The following is a 23,847-nucleotide window of genomic DNA, read 5'->3' as shown; positions in this document are numbered from 1 at the left end:
ACTGGTCTTAAAGTTGCCAAGGTTGGATAGCTGGCTGAGGAATTCTGGGAGTTGAAGTCCACCAGTCTTAAAGTTGCCAAGGTTGGAGACCCCTGATTTAGGGGATTGAGACCAGGAGTTGAAAACACGAGTTATGGTTTTACCAGTGAACCCAACAAGGACTATGACGTCCTTATGGCATACTTAACTAAACTTGAAGTACTTAAACATCAGAAGGTCTTTACTCAAGTACTCTGGTATTCAAAGTACTCTGCCCTCCCCTCAACTGTCCTTGAAAGCTGATACTGGAAGATTCCTCACTCAGGGAGTTAAGGCCCTGCGACTCTGGACACACAGCAACAACTAAGGATGTCCCTCTACTACACAGCCATGCATACTAGTCTCATCTCACCATTATTGCATAAATACTTACGCACGTAGGACAATTCTACACACGCACACACACACTTTCACATAATGTTGCCAGGTTGTGTGCAACGGTGCTTAAAATTTGTTGGATGATGATCCATGCCATAAATTAGACTTAATGAGCATCTAGTTTGCCACACTAGACTGCTCGGTAATTTGATATAGTCTTCCACATATTAACCTTTATGCTCCCCTACACCCATCTAATGCTCCTGCTCCGGGATTTTTAGACTCATTTTTTAAATATATACTTTCTAATATATTTTCATTTATATCCAATTTTTTTTATTAATTTTACTACAACAACACAACACAAACATATGTAACACAAACACATATGTGTTTTCTATTTACATGTCAGTTTCGTTCCACATACATTCTGCTTTATGTATTCCCCCTTCCCCCCCCTTTTCTTATCTTTATCTTTATCGCCCCTTTATATCTGGTTTTATTCATTGACAATATTTTATACATTTATCACCTTCTCTTCTCCATCATTTATTCATATTTACTTTTCCTTTTCTATAACCACTTGTACCACTTAGTCCATACATTATAGCAGGGGTCTCCAACCTTGGCAACTTTAAGCCTGGAGGACTTCAACTCCCAGAATTCCCCAGCCAGCAAAGCTGGCTGAGGAATTCTGGGAGTTGAAGTCCTCCAGGCTTAAAGTTGCCAAGGTTGGAGACCCCTGCGTTGTAGTATTCTGTCTTTTCCTTTTCTTTTATTTCTTTCGTTAATTTATCTATCTCCGCACAGTCCAGAATTTTCTTGATTATTTCTTCCTCTGTTGGTACCTTTTCATTTTTCCAGAGCTGTGCGTAGACTCTAATATATTTTCTAGAGTCTCCTACAATTCTTTAAAAAAAAACAAAACTCCTCTGATGTTCTTTAATTGACTGTTCCCCACCTGCTTTATGCTGGTCTATGACCATAATATTTATTTATTTATTTATTTATTTTATTAGATTTTTATACCGCCCTTCTCCCGAAGGACTCAGGGCGGTGTACAGCCAAATAATAAAAACCCCACAATATACACATTAAAACAAAACCAAGCATATTACTTAAATGGCCAAAATTTAAAACAATTTAAAACCCTAAGATACATAAAAACCCCAATTAAAATTTAATAAAACTTTTAAGCCAGTCCCGCTTGAATAAATAAATGCGTTTTCAGCTCACGGCGAAAGGTCCGAAGATCAGGCAATTGGCGTGAAGTTCGTTCCAGAGAATACTAAAGAGAATAATAAAGGTTTGAATTGACAATGTTCTGGCAGTTCTCCTCTTTTCTCCAGGGCCAGTTCCAGCTGTGTGATAGGCCCCTGCCCTTCACACTTCTTTAGTGTTGTCTTGTCTCTCTGCTCCTATTTAACATCTACACGGAACTGCTGGGTGAGGTTGGCTGCTAATGCAGAGTAAGGTGTGATCAATAATGTTGGCTATACCCATTCTGACTCTCTGCTAAGAGTCAACAAAGTGATGCTACCAGGTTCTTTCATAGAACATTGGAGGTCTTCTAGTCCAGGGGTCTCCAACCTTGGCAACTTTAAGACTTGTGGACTTCAACTCCCGGAGTTCTGGGGATTGAAGTCCACAAGTCTTAAAATTGCCAAGGTTGGAGACTCCTGTTCTAGTCCAACCCCCTATTTGAGCAGGACACTGAAACCCTATACCAGTGATGGCTAACCTTTTTGCCATTGTATGCCAAAAGCGTGGGGAGTGGGGGGGGGGGGATTGTGCGTGTGTGTGCCCATACCCATAATTTAATGTGCCCTGCCCCCCATGCATGGTTGTGTCCCTGCGCTCCCTCCACTTTTGGCACGTGATGGCATGGTGGGCCTGTTTTTCGCCCTGGCTCCAGAGCCTTTCTAGGAGCCTGGGGAGGGTGAAAACGGCCTCCCCACATCTCGGAGGCCCTCTGGAGGCTAGTAGCAGCTCATTTCCCAACTTCCGGTGGGCTCGTAAGGCCCGAAAATCATCTGGCTGGCATGCGCATGCATGCTGGAGCTGAGCTGGGCAACGCTCGCTTGCCCACAGGTATGGCTCCACGTGCTACCTGTGGCACGCATGCCATAGATTCGCCATCACAGCCCTATAACATTCTGGACAAATTGCTGCCCTGTCTCTTCTTAAAAGCCTCCAATGATGAAGCACCCACAGCCTCTGAAGTCACCTGATTATTTTCAGTCAGGAAATTCCTTCTTATTGTAGTTCTTAGGTTGCTTCTCTCTCTCCTTGATCAGTTTCCATCCATAGTTATGGAGGGGGAAGGTCTGAATGGTGGAAGAGCAGGCTTTGACTGAGAGAAGGACAGCTCTGTTGGTCTATGGTGGTTAAAAAGTCTGGGAGAGTTTGGAAGCACCTTTTACAGGTATAAATTGCCTGTAAAACACATTTTACCAGTTTAAAATAAGGATTAAATATGCTCTCAGAAGCTGCAGCTCATTCTATCAGGCACACCGAGTGGCTTGACTGATTTGAATTGGGGTGAGCCTGCTTCTCACAAGGCTTCTGTCCTTGAATAAATTGGGTTAATGGGGAAAGGGGCAGGCAGAAGTCTTCTGGTATTTCCAAAAAGATTGAGTGGCTGTGGGTGTCTATATTTCCCATCTCCCTATCTTTAGTTCTGAAAGGATTATTTGAGAATCCTCACAGCTCTTGGCTGAGGAGCGGGTGGCAGCTCTGACTGGGGGGCACAAACTCATTTTATATACCCATTGCCGCCTTTTCTGGATTGAAGAGCTCTCCTCACAGCTTAGTCACAGCTTAGTCAACACTCATTTCAAGGTTGATTTGGACGAACATTTGGAAGTTTCATGTCAAGCCTGGGAAGTCAGGAGTCCAGGCAGTTCAAATGAATATATAGGTTTATTGCAAGCTTAATAGCCATAGCACTTAGACTTATATACCGCTTTACAGCCATCTCACAAGTGGTTTACAGAATCAGCCTCTTGCTCCCAACAATCTGGGTCCTCATTTTACCGATCTCGGAAGGATGGAAGGATGAGTTGAGCTGGTCAGGATCGAACTCCTGGCTTTGGGCAGAGTCAGGCTGCAATACTGTATTCTAACCATTGTGCACCATGGATGGATGGATGGATGGAAGGAAGGAGGGGGGGGAAGGAAGGAAGGAAGGAAGGAAGGAAGGAAAGAAAGAAAGAAAGAAAGAAAGAAAGAAAGAAAGAAAGAAAGAAAGAAAGAAAGAAAGAAAGAAAGAAAGAAAGAACAATACCAGGATTGAGCTCCTGGCTGTGGGCAGAGTCAGACTGCAATACTGCATTCTAACCATTGTACACCATGGATGGATGGATGGAAGGAAGGAAGGAAGGAGGGGGGGAAGGAAAGAAAGAAAGAAAGAAAGAAAGAAAGAAAGAAAGAAAGAAAGAAAGAAAGAAAAGGAAGAACAATACCAATAGCACTTAGTCTTATATACTGCTTCACAGTGCTTTACAGCCCTCTCTAAGCGGTTTACATTGTCAGCCAATTGCCCCCAGCAATCTGGGTCCTCATTTTACCGACCTCAGAAGGATGGAAGGCTGAGTCAACCTTAAGCTCTCTGAGCATTGTGGTGGCCTAGGGGTAGAGCTCTCACTTCACAATCCAGAAGCTGTGAGTTCAATCCTAGGTAGCAGCAGATTTTACTTTCTCTGGGCACAGCAAAGAGGGTTATGTGGCTTTCTGTTGTTTATTTGTGACTCATTAGTAAGATGGAAGAGGTTTATTTGGCTCATTGGATCCTGGCAGTTGCAATTGTTCTTAAACCTTTTGGATTATTGTTTCCTGCCCAGAGTTCACTGCAGAGGGTTAGATGGCCATATTAATTAAGTGTAACTGGCATTAAATCAAATGGCAGATGGAGGCAGCCAGCTTAGAGGAATCCGCATTTGAAGAATTTGCAGAATCAGTGCCTTCAGTCTTGGCTCCAAGAAAAAAAAATACTTCATGGATCAAGCAATTCCATCAGCTTTACAAAAATGAAGAGAGCAAGAAAAAATCCATGGTTGTGTTGAGAGAATAATTTTAGAAGAAGCTGGTGGCCATCGTAAGTACTGGACAGAATTTCTCAATGCAATTTCTGAACATCAATGACTCATTGACTCAAAATGGGGGGGGAAATGCCATCATTTAAAAATTTAAGCAATGGAGGATTAAAATTGTTGGAAATACTGATCAGCTATAAGAACAATATAAAGCTATTCTCCAAAGCACCCGAAGGCCAGACAAGGAATAATGGATGGAATCTGATCAAGGAGAGATTCAACCTAGAAATAAGGAGAAATTTTCTGATAGTGAGAGCAATCAACCCATGGAACAGAAGTTGCCTTCAGAAGTTGTGGGAACGTCATCCCTGGAAGCTTTCAAGGAGAGACTGGACTGCCATCAGTCAAAAATGGTGTAGGGTCTCCTGCTTGGGTGGGAGGTTGGAGTAGATGATCTACAACAGTGGTTCCCAACCTTTTCTTGTTTGAGGCACAACCTTTTCTTGTTTGAGGCACCCTTGGAAAGCTTTTCAAAAGTTCCCGGCACCCTTATAAGGAAATAGATATTTAAAATCTCCGTAGCTCAAAAGTTCCCGGCACCCTCAAAAGATCTCACGGCACCCCTTAGTGCCGCGGCACACTGGTTGGGAACCACTGATCTACAAGGTCCCTTCCAACTCTAAATAATAAATGTAATCTATTTATTAAAATTTTCAACAAGCTCTCTGAGCATTGTACAACAAAACACTCTAAAAGATACAATTTGAATAAAGTGCACTATCAAATCAAATGCAAAGCCAGGATAATTAAGAAACCATCTCTAAGCTATCAATTCCTAGGTATATTTCCATCAGAATCTTTGCTTCCTTCAGAAAAGGAAGGAAGGACCCAGATTGTTGGGGGGGCAATAAGTTGACTTTGTAAAAAAAAAAAAATACAAATAGAATGAGACTATTGCCTTATACACTGTAAGCCGCCCTGAGTCTTCGGAGAAGGGCGGGGTATAAATGTAAACAAAAAAAAAAAAAAAAGGAAATAAAACAATTTTCTGTACCTTAATACTTGCGATTACATTAATATGAGTGCTTGGATTAGTAGTTAAGGTGCCAGTGAGTTTGAATCCTGCCTTGGACATGAAGCCAGCTGGGTGACCTTGGGCTAGTCGCTCAGCCCTAGAATGGAGGCAGCCCTCACTCAAAGGTACCCCCAAAATTAATGTTGACTAAGAATCAAGCACAACCAACTGATCAAGCTGGTTTCTATCTCCAATTGACCACTCAGTGGTCAACTTGGGCCAAGTTCAGATACTTTTTGGAGAAAGCAACAGCAAACCAGTTCCATTTGCACCTAAAACAGGGGTGAGCAACTACGGCCCCTTTATGACCTATGGACTTCAACTCCTAGAATTCCTGAGACAGCATGGAGTTGATTTCCACAGGTCGTAAAGGGGCCATAGTTGCCTTACCCCTGCCGTAAAAGAACCTGGGAAGGGGCAGGGATGGGAGACCTACAAGAAATGGGTGCTTGGAAGGTCTGATGCAATTTGCCCAAGTCCTCACACTGTGTGCTGTGTCATTATAGCCTCTTTCGCAGGTAATGCGACTAAACTTCCAGAATCGCCCGGGATCCTCGATGAACCAGTCGGTAGTGGTCAGCAAGGCTAAGAAAACCATCACCTACTACATCACGTCTTCCAGTAACCAGACCACCATCATCTTGTTTGACTGCAAGAATGTGAGCACGCTGCACTGGGCTGCCTTTCCCAGTTAAAGGGGAGGAAGTTTTGTCTACCTGCGGTTGTGTCTTATTTCACAGGGATGTGGGGAGATGGAAGGGAGGCACGTTCTGTGAACAGCTGGGTCTTCAGCAATTTTTAGGAGCGGACAATGAGATGTGAAGGCAGCTGCCCCATTCTGGCAGCAGGTGGCTGGGATTCTATGTTGGCAACCAGCTGTAGGTCAGCAGGAGTCAGTCAATTGCCCCTCGATGGCCCTGGGCTGCTGCTAGTAGGAAAACCAGGCCTGCTGCTCATTGGATCCCCCCCACCTCCCCGAGACAGGAGCGGGCGTTGGGTGTTCCAGAGTTGAGACTCTCGTCTGACAGGCACACTTTGATCCCCCAAACCCCAGAATCTGGGAGAACCCCAAAAGCCTTTTTCCGTCCTCCACATCTATTTGTGTATTTGAAGGACAGAGATGCAGAGATCGGTTTCCAGTGAGGCTGCCTGGAAGGTCATTTATTGACTGATATAGAAAATTTATATGGCCGCCTAACTGAGTCTCAGTGACTCCAGGCGGCTTACCGAAATAAACGGTTCTTTTTTCTCGCTGTGTTTTTTTGCTGGGGCAAGTGAACCCTCAGCAGACCTGGCTGAGGATCTCCCAAGCTTGGGCTGAGGTCTGGTGTAACCCAACAATCTCCATTCTTCCCAGCTTTGTGGAGCTGCAGCAGTGGCAGCGAGTGGAGGGGGAAGAGGGGATGATTCTGTGCAAGTGGCGGCTGCGCACACACACCACTCGCACAAGTGGCGTTTTGTGCACACGCTTGCCCACCATTTGTGCTGCGCGGTTCCAAACTGGCTGCAGACCAGGAGTGAAATCCACTTCCCTTTGCTACCAGTTCACAATTTACTCACACATGACACCTCTGCACATGTGCAGGACCTTCTGCGCATGCACAGAGCATCAAAAACGGGATGTGATGACATCCGGATAGGTGGGCGGAGACTTCTGGTGCTACCGGTTTGCCCGAGCCGGATAGAACCGGCTGCGTTTCACCACTGCTGCAGACTCCTGCTTTAATGGGCCTCGTGCTTTCCCTTGTTCTCTGTGCAGAGTTATGTCTGCTATAAGCTGTCGGGGCACAGCAATTGTTACCTGAAGAGGATGAATGCCCGGGATCAGGATGCTGCCCAGGCCTCCTTCAACCTGTCAAAGCACAAGGTGAGTCTCCTCAACAGCCTGGCCTAAGAAGAAACTAGCCAATTCATTTGTCCATCTGTCCATCCATTTCTTCCTTCTCTTTCTCTCTCTCTCTCTCTCTCTCAGCATGAGGGCTGCCTCTGTGGGGCAAGGCGCCCTCTCTTGCCAGGCATCTCTGGGTGCAGGGGAAGGCTAGTCTCCTAATCTGCAGCAGGCATCTCTGGGGCACTAAATAGTAGAAGGCTGGCATAGCCAAGGGGCATAAGGCAACCAGTTTCCTTCTTCAAAAGTTGATTCATCACTCCATTAATCAGTTCCGACTTTCCTCAGTTGCTGAACCCTCTCCAGGCTGTGTGGTTGTTGTTGTTTTTTAAAAACCACACCATTAAAAACAGGCATAATGCAGCTTTAGTAGGCTGGTGGAGAAATTTCTGATTAGCTGTCAAAGCAAGATGGCGCTCCAGACACAGGAGCAGTTGCGTCTCGGAATGTCAGATGTGTGTTCTTTAGGATCAACGCACAAACCACTTGGTTGCATCAGGGCTTATTTTGCAAGCTACTGCCAGTAACCCAACCAGCTGGTGGTTTCAGTTTCCTCCTCCTCTTTTTCTGAGCTTGTGAGGAGGCACTTTTAACTCTCTCCAGCGCTTGCTGTCAGTTGCTGTCCAACTTTGGCCATTTTAAGACTTGAACCAGCATGGCTGACTGGGGAATTCTGGGAGTTAAAGTCCACAAGTCTTAAAAAAGTTGCTAAGGTCGGACACCCCTGATCTAAAGGAATTTTTTTTCCAAGGAGCACTTGAAATCTTCGAAGAGGTCATTGAACCAGCTGTCTCTTGAATTGGGCTGGCCCTGGTTGACCAGCATCTCAGGCCAGCCTCGGGCTTGCCTGAAGGACCCAATCATGAAGCCCAAGACTTTACAACGCTTGACCCTCATTGTGCACGTCTCCATACGACCTTCACGTGCAATTTTACTGGCCAACTGTGGGGGAGGGGGAAGGGGAAGAAAGGGCATTTTTGTAAAGCCTCCAAACTACCCAAATATTGGAAGTGCAATTTCTTGCCACTTTTCAAAACTGAAAAAGCCTTAACCTACTTTTAAAAACATCTTCGCAGCCCCCAAAATGGTGTTATGGGAAACCCCTTTAATATTGTTGGATGAGCCCCGCCCCCCCCCCCGTTGCTCATTCCTCAGCCGGGATATGATGATCAGTTATTCCCCCCTAATGGAAAAGCAATAGATAACATCCTGGGGGTTTGCAACTCATGGCTGGCTTTGGGCGATTCCCGTCAGGTAAAGAGCGCAAACAAAGCTGCATTGTCCGAAAAATGCTGCTGCCACTGCAGAAGTCGGAGCGAGGGGGCGTAAGGCGTGGAGGGCAGAGGTCCGATTTCGGGAAGACAGAAGGCCCTCTTTGCTGCAAATGTCAGAAGGAAGACGGCCAGGCTCAGGTTTCTGCTCTGTCCGGTCAGGAGCTGGCGTTCCTCACCAAGGCGGCTAAGATGCCTCCAGAGGCAGAGAGGGAAGAAGGGGGGGGGGACGCAGTGCACCTGCTCACATATCCCACCCCCTGGATATCCAGTTCAGGGTGGCCTTAGGGCAGGGGTGTCAAACTCAATTCCATTTGAGGGCCACATCAGGGCTGTGGTTGACCTCGGGGGGAAGGTGGGGGGTGGACAGGTGTGGCTGACTGGGTGGGCGTGGCCAGCTTGACGCCGCTCGCTGGGTGTGGCTGACTGGGTGGGCGTGGCCATCTTGACGCCACTCACTGGGTTTGGCTGACTGGGTGGGCGTGGCCATCTTGACGCCACTCACTGGGTGTGGCTGACTGGGTGGGCGTGGCTAGCTTGACACCACTCCCCAAACTGCTGGCATGTTTCCTCTTTGCACTGGGTAGACCGGGCCAAAGCGATGCGAGCCAGCCCCTTCTTTTTCCAGGACAGCCCTGTAGGCCAGATGCAGCCTGCGGGCCTTGAGTTTGACACCCCTGCCTCAGGGCCTCTCCTAAAGTGGCAGCCGCAGCCAAGGGTTCTCCAAAGGTAGCAAATTGAAGACTTGTGGACATCCAGCATGGCTGGAAGGGGAATTCTGGGAGTTGAAGTCCACAAGTCTCCAATTTGCTAACTTTGGAGACTCCTGGGTTAGAGGAACAGCAATCTGTCCCTCGAAGCTGCAGCCTAGATAGCTCTCCCAGGGCTGCTCTGGCTTTTAAATGCTTCTTTTGCGGGGAAGCAGCGTGGAAACGAGGCAGGCAGGCTTCTTGAGGGATGCCAGGCAGGCAGAGGAGCCTCGGTTCCCCAGGGCCTCTTCCGGGAAGCGCTTCCCACGGTGCAGGGGCCTGGAATGGGGATCCTGAGGGGCACAGAGTCCCTCCAGTCCAGGCCTGGAGCCATGCTGAGGTGCCTTCACCATCCTTCCTTTCTCTGCCAGGAGGACCCACTGCTGCTTCCCAGCCACGGTTCCCAATACTACCGGGAATTCCTGGGGGTTGTGCCAGGGAGCCTGGTGCAGCCAGCGGAGGCAGGAGAGGCCGCCTGGGCTCTGTGCAAGCAGGTGCCCATCCGCTGGGTTAAGAAGAAAGATGGTGAGTTGATGGGCGCAGCCGTGCCACGGCCCCCGGGTGGGGGGGTCTCGTCTCTGCTCCCTTTGAATTGCAAGTGAAGCTGAACTGCCCCGGTGCCAATCAGATGTGCCAATGCTGACGTTGGTTGGGAGCTGCTGGCAGCAACATCTGGTTTTTTGTGGGTTTTTTGAATTTATATCCCGCCCTTCTCCGAAGACTCCGGGCGGCTTACACTTTGTCAAGCAATAGTCTTCATCCATTTGTATATTATATACAAAGTCAACTTTTATTGCCCCCAACAATCTGGGTCCTCATTTTACCTACCTTATAAAGGATGGAAGGCTGAGTCAACCTTGGGCCTGGTGGGACTTGAACCTGCAATAATTGCAAGCAGCTGTGTTAATAACAGACTGCATTAGTCTGTTAAGCCACCAGAGGCCCTCCAGGGGTATCCAGGGGCTCCCTTCCTGACTTGGAAAGGGCAGCGAGGGTGGGCATCTGGCCTCCATCACTGGCACAGGTGGTGTGGTTGGGGCAAGGACACACATGTTGCAGCACAGCTGATTTAATTCATCTGAGGTAAACAGGAAGAAGAGAGCACATCTGGCCTAGGGCAGGGGTCTGCAAACTTGGCTCTTTTAAGACTTGTGGACTTCAACTCCCAGCTTTGCTGGCTGAGGGACTCTGGGAGTTGAAGTCCACAAGTCTTAAAAGAGCCAAGTTTCCAGACCCCTGGCCTAGGGGTTAAGTCACCAGGCTATGTAGAAACTACAGTTCAAGTCCTGGCCTAAGGACACCAAGCTAGCTGGGTAATCTTGGGCCAGTCCCTCCCTCTCAGCCCTGGGAAGGAAGAAATGGCAAGCTACTTCTGAAAAACCTTGCCAAGAAAACTGCAGGGACTTGAGCAGGCAGTTGCTAGGAGTCAACAATGACTCAAAAGCACGTACACACACACACAAAACCAAGGTACAAACCACCTTATACTTCGAGAACATTGCAGGTGTCAGTGAGCAGAAGGAAGGAGCCGAATCTAATCCAGAGGCCTTTTTTTTTATTTATTTATTTACATTTATATCCCGCCCTTCTCCGAAGACTCAGGGCGGCTTACAGTGTGTAAGGCAATAGTCTCATTCTATTTGTATATTTACAAAGTCAACTTATTGCCCCCCCAACAATCTGGGTCCTCATTTTACCTACCTTATAAAGGATGGAAGGCTGAGTCAACCTTGGGCCTGGTGGGACTAGAACCTGCAGTAATTGCAGGCTGCTGTGTTTTAATAACAGGCTATCTTACAGCCTGAGCCACCACGGCCCTTGAAGTTCTCTGTACTCTGAATCCTCCTGAAACTCACAGGAGTCAACATTACTTGGCTGAAGGGGATTCTTCTTCCTCCCAGGAAGGACGAAAGGTTTGCCACAGTGGCTTCACGTGTGGGAGCGTCAGAGCTCTATACCAGCCAAACCTGAGATCTAGAGCGGAGTCCCCAGTCCCGGGCTGTGGCCTGGTACTGGGCTGCGGCCCATTCAGAACCGGGCCACGCAAGCGGCAGGCGAACGTGTCCATGCAGCTCCATTTGTGCAAGCAGCAGGAACTGGCCCACGCACTCACCTACCGCTTGCACGCAACCATTCCCTCTACCTCCCCCAGCCAATCTGCAAAGCCGGAAAGGTTGGGGACTACTGATCTAGAGGGTCTTATAATCATTGGGGGGGAGTGTTTCTTCCAGATCCTGCAGACGAGCAACCACCATTGCATTCTAACATTTATGGCTTACTAGCTGATAACCCAGTATTGCCCGGATATTTCTTTATCCCAATCCTGAAATTGCTCGAGGCGTTCCAGAGTGATGCTGGGACATACATGCGCACACACACACACAGCACCCCTACAGTATTTGTTTCCAGATAGTAAGTCATCTGTGTACCAAATTTGGTTGTAATTGCTCAAGGCATTCCAGAGTTATGCTGGAACACACAAACATACATACACACACACACCCCAGGGAGCCATTGAAAGGGGCCTTTCTTCCCCCTACTCCCATGCCCATCATTCCCTGCCAACAGTCTAACATTTATAGCTTATCCAAAGGACTCCATATTGCCCCCCAAAACCACCTTTCTACACACTCTTTGTGCTCCTCACAGATCCTCCAAAGCAGCGGCTCATCTACCTGTGCATTGACATCTGCTTCCCAAACAACATCTGTGTCTCCATCTGTTTCTACTACCTTCCCGAGTGAAGGTCCAAAGAGTCCGACTTCCACAGTTCAGCTTGGCTGCCCGTGAACCCGAATCAGAACCTGAGGTCCCCCACATCCCCCGTGCTCGACCCAAATCCTCCAGCCTCCCAAGAGAGCTTCCCATCTTCTCATTCAGGACTCTGGACCAGCCAGAAGAAAAACAACTCCACTACTTGGTCATCTTGTGCTCGCCACTATATATATATATACGTACATTTACGAAGTTTGACGCTTTCAACTGTAACATGTAAATAATTGTTTCTGATAGAAGTAGCTTTATGGTGAAGGTCAGATCCACACAAGCATTATGTGAAAAAAAAAATCCTTTTTTTAAATAAAAAAAAAAACATCATGTACTGACTCTCTGATTTGGGATGTGAGCATGTTGGGTTAGAGAGAGAAGTCTGCCCACTTGGATGATGAAGCTTCCCTAAAGGCTTGCTTCAACCCCTTCTCTTCTTCGGTTGAGCCAGATGACCCAGCAGGGCTGCCTGGGGGAGGGAGGGCCAGAGTGAAGCCTGCCCCTCCTGCATGGGGAAGGGCACCCTGTTCAGTGGCAACCTTTCTCCCTTTGCCAGCCTGCTCCAGGCTGGTTAGCAGGCAGAGCCCATAATTACTCTGGAGTCAGTGTCCGCTCCCAAATGAAGCCTTGGGGGCCGGGTGGGAGGAGTGGGGCAGAAAAGGGGGCCTCAGGAAGGAGACGCAGCTCACCCCAGACGCAAGAGGATCTTCCTAGAGGCAGCCAAGACTAGGATACCCATCGTTGCCCAGGGAAAGGGCAGCTCCCCTCCTTTAAGTTCTCTGCCAAGCTCCATGCTGGTTTTAAGAAAGTGCTACAAATGGGGAGCACAAGGGAGGCCACCCGCACCTGCCAATTAAGCCAAAGGGCAGAGCGTGCAGCCGCGGCCGAGTTAGTCCGGACTCTGCTTCCTCGGCTGAAAGAAGCCGTGCCTGATGGGGCCCAACAGGAATCCTCTCCTCCATCCAGAAGGCAGACTGGCTGGTAAGAGGTGCCGTCCCAGCTTGGTCCTCAGCCCAAGACGCTGTCGTTGAACGCCAGACAGACGACCGCCTTCTGATGCCCACTGTATTCCCTCTTGATCTCCCCCGTCTCCACACACCAGAGCCTGGCCAAGTTGTCGGATGAGGCTGCGGGGGGGGGGGGAGGGGAGGGGAGGGGAGGGGAAGAGAGTTCAGGGGAGCAGCACCCGGAAAGGAGAGGCAGATAAACAAAGGCTGACCGTTTCTCTAAAATAGGGCTCTCCAAACTTGGCAACTTTTAAGACTTGTGGACTTCAACTCCCAGAATTCCCTAGTCAGATTTGCTGGCTGGGGAATTCTAAGAGCTGAAGTTCGTAAGTTTTAAAGTTGCCAAATTTGGAGAGCCAAATTTGGAGTGAAATGCTCTCGGTTCGGACCGGATCACCCGATCCGGTAGCGATAGCAGTGGGTGGTTCAGAGAACTGGTAGTAAAAATCCCTGCCCCCCACCCCCATGCCCAGCAGCTTCCTTGGCCAGGTGAGCCTGTGGGCTCCGCCCCTCTCACCTGTGACAATGTACTGGGAATCCCCTGAAAAGGCGCAGTCCCACATCCAGCCGCGGGAGGTCTCCCCAGGGTTGTTGCTCTTGATGCTCAGCTCCGTCATCAGGGAGAAGTTGGAGGTCCTCCATATTTTGCACGTCTGGTCAGCAGAGCAAGTGGCCAAAAGCCTGGAGAAAAGAGAGAAAGCAAAGGAGTTGAAGGCAGGAGCCTGGCAGATCTGGCCCATTACTCCAAATCAGAGCAGGTTAGCCCCTTTTCTGGCCTTATCTGAGGAACTGGGAAGTATCTTCCTGCCTTTTTGGAAGAAAGATGGTGCAAGATGGCTCCCGCACGTCTCAAGACTGGGCGGATCAAGAATTGGCAGAGAAGATGAAAGGAGGGGCTAGATCAGCCCTCACTAATCGGGCCCCCAAATTCAGGGTATGTTGTGTCTTGCCCGCCCTCAGAGCAGCCGGGGCCTTCTTATCTGCTCCCGAACACGGAGGAATGTATGCCTCCCGGCCCCAGTCCTGGCTCCATGCCCAGACAAACTGCAGAAGAAGGAGCACCTCCCGACCCCAGCCCTGACTCCATGCCCAGGCAAACGGAGCAGCTAGACCCCTCCCCCTCCTCCACAGCATGTGAGCCTGAGGAGGGTTTATTATCAACAGCTGATTGGAGTGACCCTCACATCAGAAGATTGGATAGGCGGAGGCAACAGAAGGAAGGGAGGGGCAGGCCTTAATGAGTGCTGAGTCATGGAGCCACACCCCATGGCCTATATAAAGGATCTGCTTTCTGGCAGTCTCTGAGTCAGGCAAAAGTCGAACTTATCTTGCTGAAGTCACTTACTGGTCTCCTGCCTGCTCTGAGGACTTTGCTAGGACTTTGGGCAGAGCTGCAGAGGCAAGCCTGATTCGGATTTCCCTGACCCGGCCGTCAGCGGAGGAGTGGGACACGACAGGGTAGTTCTCCGTCTCCTAATCTGGGCAAGGCTTGGGGGTCTTAACTATCTGCTTTGGAAGGACCTGCTCCATGCCCCTGACCCAGGGGTAAAATGTAAAATTTGTTACTACCAGCTCTGTGGGCGTGGCTTGGGGGGTGTAATGTGACTGGGAGGGGTGGCCAAATTTTTTTTTTTTACTTTTAAAAGCATTTTTTCTACAATCTCTTCGGCCAAAGAAGTTGCAAAAAAATGCTTTTAAAAGGTTCTGACGATCAGGCAACTCAGCTGGGATCATCAGAGCCTTTTAAAAGCGTTCTAGTTCTACAATCTCTTCGGCCGAAGAGGTGGTAAAAAAATGCTTCTAAAAGGCTCTGACGATCCCAGCTGAGCCGCGCGATCATCAGAGGCTTTTTTTCTTTACTTTTAAAAGCATTTTCTTGGCCGAAGAAAGAATGATTTTAAAAGTAAAAAAAAGACAAAAACCTCTGCTACCTTTTTGCTACCAGACATTTTTGCTACTGGTTCACCGCCATCGGGCGATCCGGTCCGAACCGGGAGCATTTCACCCCTGCCCTGATCCCCTCTTTCTGCCACCTTGTCCGCACCACTTGAGGCTGGACTGGACATGGCAGGAAAGAGGGACAGGACTTGAGTTCCAGATTAGCTTTTACAGTAGCAAAGATTATTCCAAGTCTGAAATTTAGCAGGGGTTGGACAGAGGATGCCAGGGGACGCAGGCCCACTGCTAGAGGGAGATGCCACCCAGTCACAACCATAGCTCAGCCCACATGTTACATGCCAATACTATTCCTCTTGCCCATGTTTGGTCCGCAGGAAGAGGGAAGATTCCTGCTTTCCCAGGGCCAAGAAAACAGAGCAATCTCGTCAACTACTCACGTGGAGTCCGGGCTGAATTTGCACTGGAGTGCATAGCGGTTGTGCGCAGGGATCTTGGTCTTGGGGATGAGCTGGGTGACCTCATCTCCAATGCCCCCCGTGAGATTCCAGACATAACAGTTGCCCTGCAAGAGGAGAGGTGGCTGAAAATGCCCAGTCCGCTGGCTCTGTGCCACGATGAAGGCTAACCGAGGAACTCGATTAGTCCAGCCCAGGCTGTCCTTACCGAACTGTTGACCGCAGCCATGTAGCTGGCATCCGGATCAATATGCACCGCGTTGACCGAGACCTCCGGCTCTGGGATTAGCTGCTCGTTGTGGTCCGTTTTCAGATCCCAGATATGGATAGCGCCACTCTGGTCTCCAACAATAAGCTCAGCCTGGGAGGAAACAAAGCAGAGGGGATTTTGGTCCTTCCTGCATCCTCTTCCCCCCATGCAGCAGGAGAGCAGGAGATTCCGCTTCAGGTACCTGATTGGGATGCAAACAGACGCAGTTGATGGGCGCGTTCACCTGGAAAATGCGCTGGCACTGAAGATTGCGCGACCTAGAAAGAGACGAGAGACAAATGACGTGACGGGGTGAGCCAAGGGACCGATGGGACTTCTTGCCCTCCAGGGACCATCCAAAGAGCCTAAGAGTGATGGCTGTGATGCTCTGGCACAGGCGTCCCTGCCTTTCTTAAATGGCCGTGTTTCTTAAAAATACATTACTGGGCCTCCACAACAGGCTGGGGCTCAAGAGAGACCTTTTCAGCTGCAAATGCCGGATGGGAAATGCTTCTGTCAGGAAAAGTACAGACATCTTTACGGAGACACCAGTGTGGTGACTGAGGCCCAAGTAGGTAGTAAGAAACTCAGTCAGTGAAAAAGCAAACAAACTTTATTCGAACAGCTGAGAATCACTTCATTCCCAGCGTCGTTCAACTCAAATTAAAACAAATTCCTCCCAACACAAATTCCACAGTCCTATCGCAAACCTTGGTCAAAATCCAAACTGCCAAAGGCCTTTCTTGGCAAACGTTCAGAAGTCACAAAAATAAAGGCAAGATGTAGACGAAGCAGAAGACAAAGCCACCAACATTGTTTTCCGGCAAAGCCCAAATGCCGTTGCTGGTCTGTTTTAAGCCTTATGGGAGGGGCCAATCATCTCTTGGCCCTACTCTCAAGTTGTCCTTTTTGTTTGAGCTGCTCTTTCCTTCTGGCAGCTCTTCTCATGCGTGCATTAGGAACAGGCTCTGCTGTTCCTCTGCCCCATTACTATCAGTCTCTGGAGGCTCTGGAGTCCGCACCTCACTCCCCGATGGGCCTGGTCCCACCTCAGCCTCATCGCTTTCCGGCTCCATTGCCAGCTCCGTAGGCTGCTGACGGACCACAACAACCAGATTCTCTAGTTCACGGGAGCCCAACTTGGCAATTTTAAGACTTGTGGACTTCAACTCCCAGAATTCACCCCTGTGCTTTAGCTGCTTGTGCTTCAGTAGGGTATCTGTCCCCTCAGGGAAGCATTCAGGCCCTCAGAATTCCCAAGGCATATTTTTCAGTCCTACAAGGAGCAGGGTTTGCCCATCACTAGCTTCCTTCCCTCTTCATCCCTTCACTTTCCCTCTTTTCACCATAAAGCAGGAACCTCAGGAAGGCACTTTTGAAAAAAGAAGAAAGTTCACCAAAACTCAATACGGAGGTGCCTCCGATACAGATTCTGCTCACAGGAGAAAAAAACTACAACTCAGATTCAGCCCCAAGAGGAACATCTCAGTCATTTTGGTGTTAATTCTGTATTATCATGCTAGGAAACTCCCCTCGTTCAGAGCAGCTGTCAGGTATGCCTCCTTTCAATACTCAAGAAAGAAAACCCCCATTGTTTTTAGAGATAGGTACTTTTACTGAGTATGAACTGAAAGCAACAAAATGAAAGCAAGCTCTGAGGCATTTGGCGCGGAAATTACATATAAGAAATATCCCTGAAGGTTTCCTTCCTTTGTTCTGGTCAGCCTTGTCCAATCCACGTTCCCTTAGAAGGGCACGTGGGATGCATCTTCAGATGGTTCCATCCCTCTGGTATGTCCGGGCCATTAACTTTGATCGTTATCAGCCCCCTTCCAACTGCCAAGCAGGTTTGAAGAGAAACCTCCACTTCTTTACACAGTATCTCCTCCAGTACGCTTCCCCCCATCCCCGTTACCATGGCAGCCGTAGCAAGCAGAGCAGTAAATGCATAAATCAGGAGACAGACTACCCAGAGTAATAAAGTAGTAGCCAGCGGAGGCTGACAGCAGCTTCTCACCCAACCAGTTTCAAAGCTGCCCAGCCTCCCTTCAGACTGTCTTACGAACCATGGGATGCATAGGCCACCCTGGTGGGAGCACCCAACTCAACCTGAACCCGTACCTATGCTGGCACTCAGTGCCTCATGATGTTCACTGTGCCCTTGGAGGGCTTCAACTGCCCTCTTTAAATTGTAAGAATGACCCAACTTTAACAAGATAGCAAAATCTTACAAGATCCCTCTCCAATTCTGGGAGCTGAAGTCCACCAGGGTTAAAAGCTGCCAAGGTTGGAGATCCCTGTTCTAAATCCTCATTTGGTCAGTTTTACTCCTTTCCCCACTTTCCGCAATGTGCAAAGGTGCCCACCATGTGGGCAAAATGGACGTCTGATTCATCTTTGGTTGCCCCCTTTCCATGTCTGCCTATTCCTGGTCGGTCTTGGGCTTCCCCTGAAATTGTTGAGCTCAACAATAAAAGTCCCACCGGAGGTCCCAGATACGAGCCATGCAGTCTTCACCCCCCGTGTACATCCACCGCCCATCTTCGTGGAAGCCAACCGAGGTGATGTTCTTGCTGACCCCATCGTAGTTGATCACCGGGTTGGGGTTATTGGAGTTCAGGTCATACATGCGTATGTGCTGGTAACCTGGACAAGAGACACCAACTAGTTTATAGGGAGTCAAAGCAACAAAAGAGTTTCACACAGAGAGATATAGCACCAGGTCAGCATTAGGCTCCTTCTGAACTCTTAAAAGAGATTGAAACAACTGCTCTCACCGACCAATGATCTGAGACTGAAGGTCACTTGTTTGTCATTAATCTCAATCTGAACTTGGGTAACCAACCTTTCATCACAACTCACCCAACTGCCTGGAAACTCCCCCACTGTTTCTTTTTTAAAAAATGGATAAAGTAGCAATAGCATTTAGACTTATATACTGCTTTACAGTGCTTTTGTGATGACCCGGGGTGTAACACAAAGGCAACACAGCCAGAAAATCAATATGAGTCCCTTTATTATCATCAACTGTGCCCCCAATGTCTCTTTCAACTCTCTGGCCTGGAGAGAGCTCTTCCACCAACCTGTAATAGTCTTTGGCTGACAATACTTCAGTCCCAAACATTGTAAACAGAAAACTTTCTACTAAAAATCCAACAACGCAAGACAAGGTAATTAATCTGACAAGGCAAGCAAAATAGGGAATTCCAGAATTGAAGTAGCATGGCATTAAATCAAACCAATTGCGAGAATGCCAGGAACTCAGATAAACACCAGATGAACTCAGTGTTTGTCCCCGACAACCACCTCTCCCATTTGCCTCTCCTTTTAAACTTCATCAGCAGCTGTGCCCTGTAAAGAGGATCGGGGCCCTTTCCTCCCTCGTAAGCCACGCAACCCACGTTGCTCTCTTCTCTGTTCCTCCCTGCACTGATGAGGAGAGGGTGGGCCTTGGTCTTCATCTGAACCCTCTCTCTCTTGTTCTACCTCTTCCCTGCTCTGCCCAGTCTGACTTTGCTCTTCTACAGCCAACGGATCCACTCTCTCACTCTCTGTTACCTGTTCCTCTTCCCCATCGGATTCAGACTCAGACAGGGGCATGACAGCTTTACAGCCCTCACTAGAGTCAGCCTCTTGCCCCCATCAATCTGGGTCGTCATTTTACCCACCTCGGAAAGGATGAAAGGCTGAGTCAGCCTTGAGCTTGGTGAGATTTGAACTGCCAAAGTACAGGCAACCAGCAGTACCACATTTTAACCACTGCACCACCACAGCCCCTTCCTTCCTTCCTTCCTTCCTTCCTTCCTTCCTTCCTTCCTTCCTTCCTTCCTTCCTTCCTTCCTTCCTTCCCAATAGCCCTTAGACTTATATACTGCTTCACAGTGCTTTTACAGCCCTCTCTAAGCGGTTGACAGAGTCAGCCTCTTTCCCCCAACTATCGGGGGTCCTCATTTTACCCACCTCAGAAAGGATGAAAGGCTGAGTCAACCTTGAGCTTGGTGAGATTTGAACTGCCAAAGTGCAGGCAACCAGCAGTACTACATTTTAACCACTGCACCACCACAGCTCCATCCATCCTTCCTTCCTTCCTTCCTTCCTTCCTTCCTTCCTTCCTTCCTTCCTTCCTTCCTTCCTTCCTTCCTTCCTTCCTTCCTTCCTTCCTTCCCAATAGCCCTTAGACTTATATACTGCTTCACAGTGCTTTTACAGCCCTCTCTAAGTGGTTGACAGAGTCAGCCTCTTGCCCCCAACAATCTGGGTCCTCATTTTACCCACCGCAGAAGGATGGAAGGCTGAGTTAACTCTGAGCCTGGTGAGATTCAATCTGCCAAACTGCAGTCTAAGTGCTATTGCTATTTGTTAAGTGAATCGCCACAGTTGTTAAGTCAATAAGATGGTTGTTAACTGAATCTGGCTTCCCCATTGACTTTGCTTGTCAGGAGGTCGCAAAAGGGAATCACGTGACCCCGGGACGCTGCAACCATCATAAATTTGAGTCAGTTGCCAAGTGTCTGAAATTTGATCCGGTGAGCATGGGGATGCCGCAACAGCCGTAAGTGTGCAAAATAGTCACTTTGGCGGTGTATAAGTGCTATATAGTTGTTAGAGCCTTTGATCCACTGTCTTTGGGTAGGACTCAGTGACGTCTTTATCTGCAGCAATGCCCAGAACAGGGGTTCCCAACCCGCAACCGGCTACTGGGCCCATTCAGAACCGGGCTGCCCAAGCAGGATGGATTTGATTTAAATCAACTCAATTTAAATCGTAATTTATAAAGAGCAACTGTCATCTCCATCCCGCAGCGGCTTCTCCTCTGACCGGCTGTTGACTCAACGACAGTCCCAACATTGCAGGATATGCAGCCTCATGATACATAACTAAGCTCCATTTCATGCTGAATAAATTAAATTATAAATGTATCTTAAATAGAAAAGTTAAGATATTTACTCCAAAAGCATTTGATTAAAATGAATTTGATAAAATTAAAAAAAAATCCGATTTAAATAAAAAAAAGATTTTTAATTTTATTTTTTTTAAAAAAAACATTGATTTTTTTATCCAACCTGCACCCAAGCCACTCACACAAAACCATGGCCAGCCGCCGCCGCTCCCGTCGCAAAGCCGGGAAAGTTGGGGTCCAGTGGCCCAGAGCACAAGAGCAGCCGAACCCCCTGCCCAGGCAGCGTCCCCTCCCCATTGGCCCACCCCCTTTACCTTTCTTACCTGCCGCAGCCACCATGGTGCGGTCTGGCGTGATCTCCAGGGCATTGACCTGCTGCGGGTAGGAGGGCGGGGTTAAGGAAGGCTGCGGGGACCAGGTCGAGACCCACCCCCCACCTCTCCTCCCCAGAGCCCCCAAAGCAGGGGTAAAATCTAGCAGGTTCTGGAGAACTGGTAGTGGAAATTTTGAGCAGTTTGGAGAACCGGCAAATACCACCTCTGCTTGGCCCCAGAGTGGGGTGGGAATGGAGATTTTGCAGTATCCTTCCCCCAGGAGTGGGGAGGGAATGGGGATTTTGTAGTATCCTTCCCCCTGGAGTGGGGAGGGAATGGGGATTTTGCAATATCCTTCCCCCTGGAGTGGGGTGGGAATGGGGATTTTGCAGTATCCTTCCCCCTGGAGTGGGGTGGGAATGGAGATTTTGCAGTAACCTTCCTCTGGAGTGGGGAGGGAATGGGGATTTTGCAGTAACCTTCCTCTGGAGTGGGGAGGGAATGGGGATTTTGCAGTATCCTTCCCCCTGGAGTGAGGAGGGAATGGGGATTTTGCAGTATCCTTCCCCCTGGAGTGAGGAGGGAATGGGGATTTTGCAGTATCCTTCCCCCAGGAGTGGGGAGGGAATGTGGATTTTGCAGTATCCTTCCCCCAGGAGTGGGGAGGGAATGTGGATTTTGCAGTATCCTTCCCCCAGGAGTGGGGTGGGAATGGGGATTTTGCAGTATCCTTCCCCCAGGAGTGGGGAAGGAATGGGGATTTTGCAGTATCCTTCCCCCCTGGAGTGGGGTGGGAATGGGGATTTTGCAGTAACCTTCCTCTGGAGTGGGGAGGGAATGGAGATTTTGCAATATCCTTCCCCCCCCCCCCAGTGGGGAGGGAATGGGGATTTTGCAGTATCCTTCCCCCTGGAGTGGGGTGGGAATGGAGATTTTGCAGTATCCTTCCCCTTCCACGCCTCCAAGCCACGCCCACCAAGCCACGCCACGCCCACAGAACCGGTAGTAACAAAAACGTTACATTTCACGGCTGCCGCAAAGGATACCGAGTCCTGGTGCTGGACGGTCCGCGTGCAGATGCCGCTGTGCGCCTGCCAGAAGCGCACCGTGTGGTCGTAGCCGGCCGTGGCCAGGATGACCGGGTCGCTGCCCACCGTGCCCTGCGAGGGGTTCATGCTGAGGGTCCTTTGGGGGGGGGGGAGAGAGGGAAAGCGGTGGCCATTGGCGAGGGGAGCCCCCCAGCGTCCCGTACCCCCCCCCACTTAGGAGGCGCCCCCGGCCGGGCTCCTGCAGCGCGGCCCACCTGGCAGGGGCGTTGTGGACAGAGAGCAGCAGGAGAACGGCTCCCCCTCCCCCCCCCCCCGGTCCCTCTCCAGGTCAGCTTTACCTGCAGCGCTTCGGTACCAACCTGGCGCATGCGCGAGCCGGGGTTGGCCAGGCGCGAGCCTCGAACTCTCGGGTTGCGGCGGTCCACTACGCATGCGCGCTCGGGGCGGCGTGAAGGACCGCCTCTTTCCGTGCCAAACTCCAGCCGAGAGGGGCGTTTCTGGCCGTTATAGACTTTATTCGACTTCTCCTCACCCGAAGAAAGGGAGAATTCCGGGTTCCTTTCCAATTATTTTGGTTCCCGCCTGGGTTGTGCCGTGAGGCGAGACTGAGGCCGCCACCGCGGAGGGCGAGAGGGTTGGAAGGGCTGCCTGCTCCCCCGTTTCAACGAAAGGGCGAGTTTGAAGCCCCCAGGATTGACTTCGAGGGCACTTCAGCGTTAAGGTGGAGAACCAATCGAGGGGCTATGTGATGGAGCCACAGCAGGGGGCGCTTTTCTGACTCCGGGTCAGCACCTCGTGAGAACCCAGCCAGCATTCATCAACGCCCCGCGACCCGCTTTCACCTCAGTTTTCGCCGGGAGCGCTTGGCCAGCTGACGGACGGTGCGCGGCCTCCTCTGCACTGTTCGTAGCTCTACTGCCTTACGTCCCCGCAGAACAGCGCCCTCTGGCGAGGCGCCACCCGGTAAGCGCGCGATTGGCTTTCGCCCTCGACTGGGCGGGGCCTCGCGGAACGTCTGGTCCAGTGTTTCTCGGAGGTGGGCGGGCTTCAACTCCCTGCCTGCTGGGTGAGGGATTCTGGGAGTTGAAGTCAACACATCTTCAGTTGCCAAAGTTGAGAAACAATGAACCAGGGGTCTCCAAACTTGGCAACTTTAAGACTTGTGGACTTCAACTCCCAGAGTTCAACCCTCAGATTGGGGAATCAGGTGCTGTCACTCAGCTTAGAGCAGGGGTCTCCAACCTTGGTAACTTTCAGATTTGTGGACTTCAACCAGGGGTGAAATCCAGCAGGTTCTGGAGAACCGGTAGCGGAAATTTTGAGCAGTTCAGAGAACCGGCAAATGCTACCTCTGGCTGGCTCCACAGTGGGGAGGGAATGGGGATTTTGCAGTATCCTTCCCCTGGAGAGGGGTGGGAATGGAGATTTTGCAGTATCCTCCCCCTGCCACGCCCACCAAGCCACACCCACAGAACCGGCAGTAAAAAAATTTGGATTTCACCACTGACTTCAACTCCCAGAATTCCTCAGCCAGCTTTGCTTCTGGGAGTTGAAGTCCACAAGTCTGGAAGTTGCCAAGGTTGGAGACCCCTGCGCTGAACCCTCCAACCCTCTCTCTGCGTTTCTCGGTGCACTGAACCTCTGCCGAACCCCCTTTTGCGAAATTGGGTCTATCACTTCCCGTGGCGACTCTGTCTGAGGTCTCCAAACTTGACGACTTTAAGGCTTGAATGAATGAATGAACTTGGAGGTCTTCTAGTCCAGTCCGCTGCTCAGCAGGAGAAGCTATATCGTTTTAGATAAGGGACTGTTCAGTTTCTTCTTAAAAACCTC

The 23,847-nt window shown here is 49.7% G+C and overlaps 2 protein-coding genes across 6 annotated transcripts in view; one reads left to right on the top strand and one right to left on the bottom strand.

Moving 5' to 3' along the window:
* Positions 1-12,261, top strand: part of BRICD5 (BRICHOS domain containing 5) — a 28,559-nt gene extending 16,298 nt beyond the window's left edge. Inside the window, exons 3-6 of one of the 3 annotated variants that reach the window (XM_058157078.1) lie at positions 5,985-6,125; positions 7,226-7,333; positions 9,746-9,899; positions 12,024-12,261. In XM_058157078.1, coding sequence (XP_058013061.1) covers positions 5,985-6,125; positions 7,226-7,333; positions 9,746-9,899; positions 12,024-12,118 — 498 coding nt within the window. In that variant the 3' untranslated portion in view covers positions 12,119-12,261. Of the gene's footprint in view, positions 1-5,972; positions 6,126-7,225; positions 7,334-9,745; positions 9,900-12,023 lie in introns of all 3 variants that reach the window. The other 2 variants (XM_058157077.1, XM_058157079.1) reach the window with 2 other exon arrangements.
* MLST8 (MTOR associated protein, LST8 homolog) lies at positions 1,084-22,489 on the bottom strand. Of its 3 annotated transcripts, none has more exons than XM_058157063.1 (9): positions 22,353-22,489; positions 22,012-22,150; positions 20,975-21,026; positions 18,235-18,397; positions 15,954-16,029; positions 15,710-15,862; positions 15,484-15,608; positions 13,665-13,828; positions 1,084-1,645 (listed from the first exon to the last, which is right to left on the bottom strand). In XM_058157063.1, exons 2-9 carry the CDS (start codon positions 22,138-22,140, stop codon positions 1,611-1,613), a joined length of 897 nt encoding a protein of 298 aa, XP_058013046.1. In that variant the 5' UTR covers positions 22,141-22,150; positions 22,353-22,489; the 3' UTR covers positions 1,084-1,610. The 3 variants fall into 3 exon arrangements, with proteins under 3 accessions (XP_058013046.1, XP_058013045.1, XP_058013043.1); XM_058157062.1 differs by lacking the exon at positions 1,084-1,645 and adding an exon at positions 12,317-13,267 and having other exon boundaries at positions 22,374-22,477; XM_058157060.1 differs by lacking the exon at positions 1,084-1,645 and adding an exon at positions 12,318-13,267 and having other exon boundaries at positions 22,353-22,487.
* Between the last annotated feature and the right edge of the window lie 1,358 nt (positions 22,490-23,847).

Source organism: Ahaetulla prasina, chromosome 14, assembly GCF_028640845.1.
Source record: "Ahaetulla prasina isolate Xishuangbanna chromosome 14, ASM2864084v1, whole genome shotgun sequence".
Classification (NCBI taxonomy): Eukaryota; Metazoa; Chordata; class Lepidosauria; order Squamata; family Colubridae; genus Ahaetulla; species Ahaetulla prasina.
Note: the sequence above shows the minus strand (reverse complement) of the source record. Positions and strands in the feature narration are given on the sequence as shown.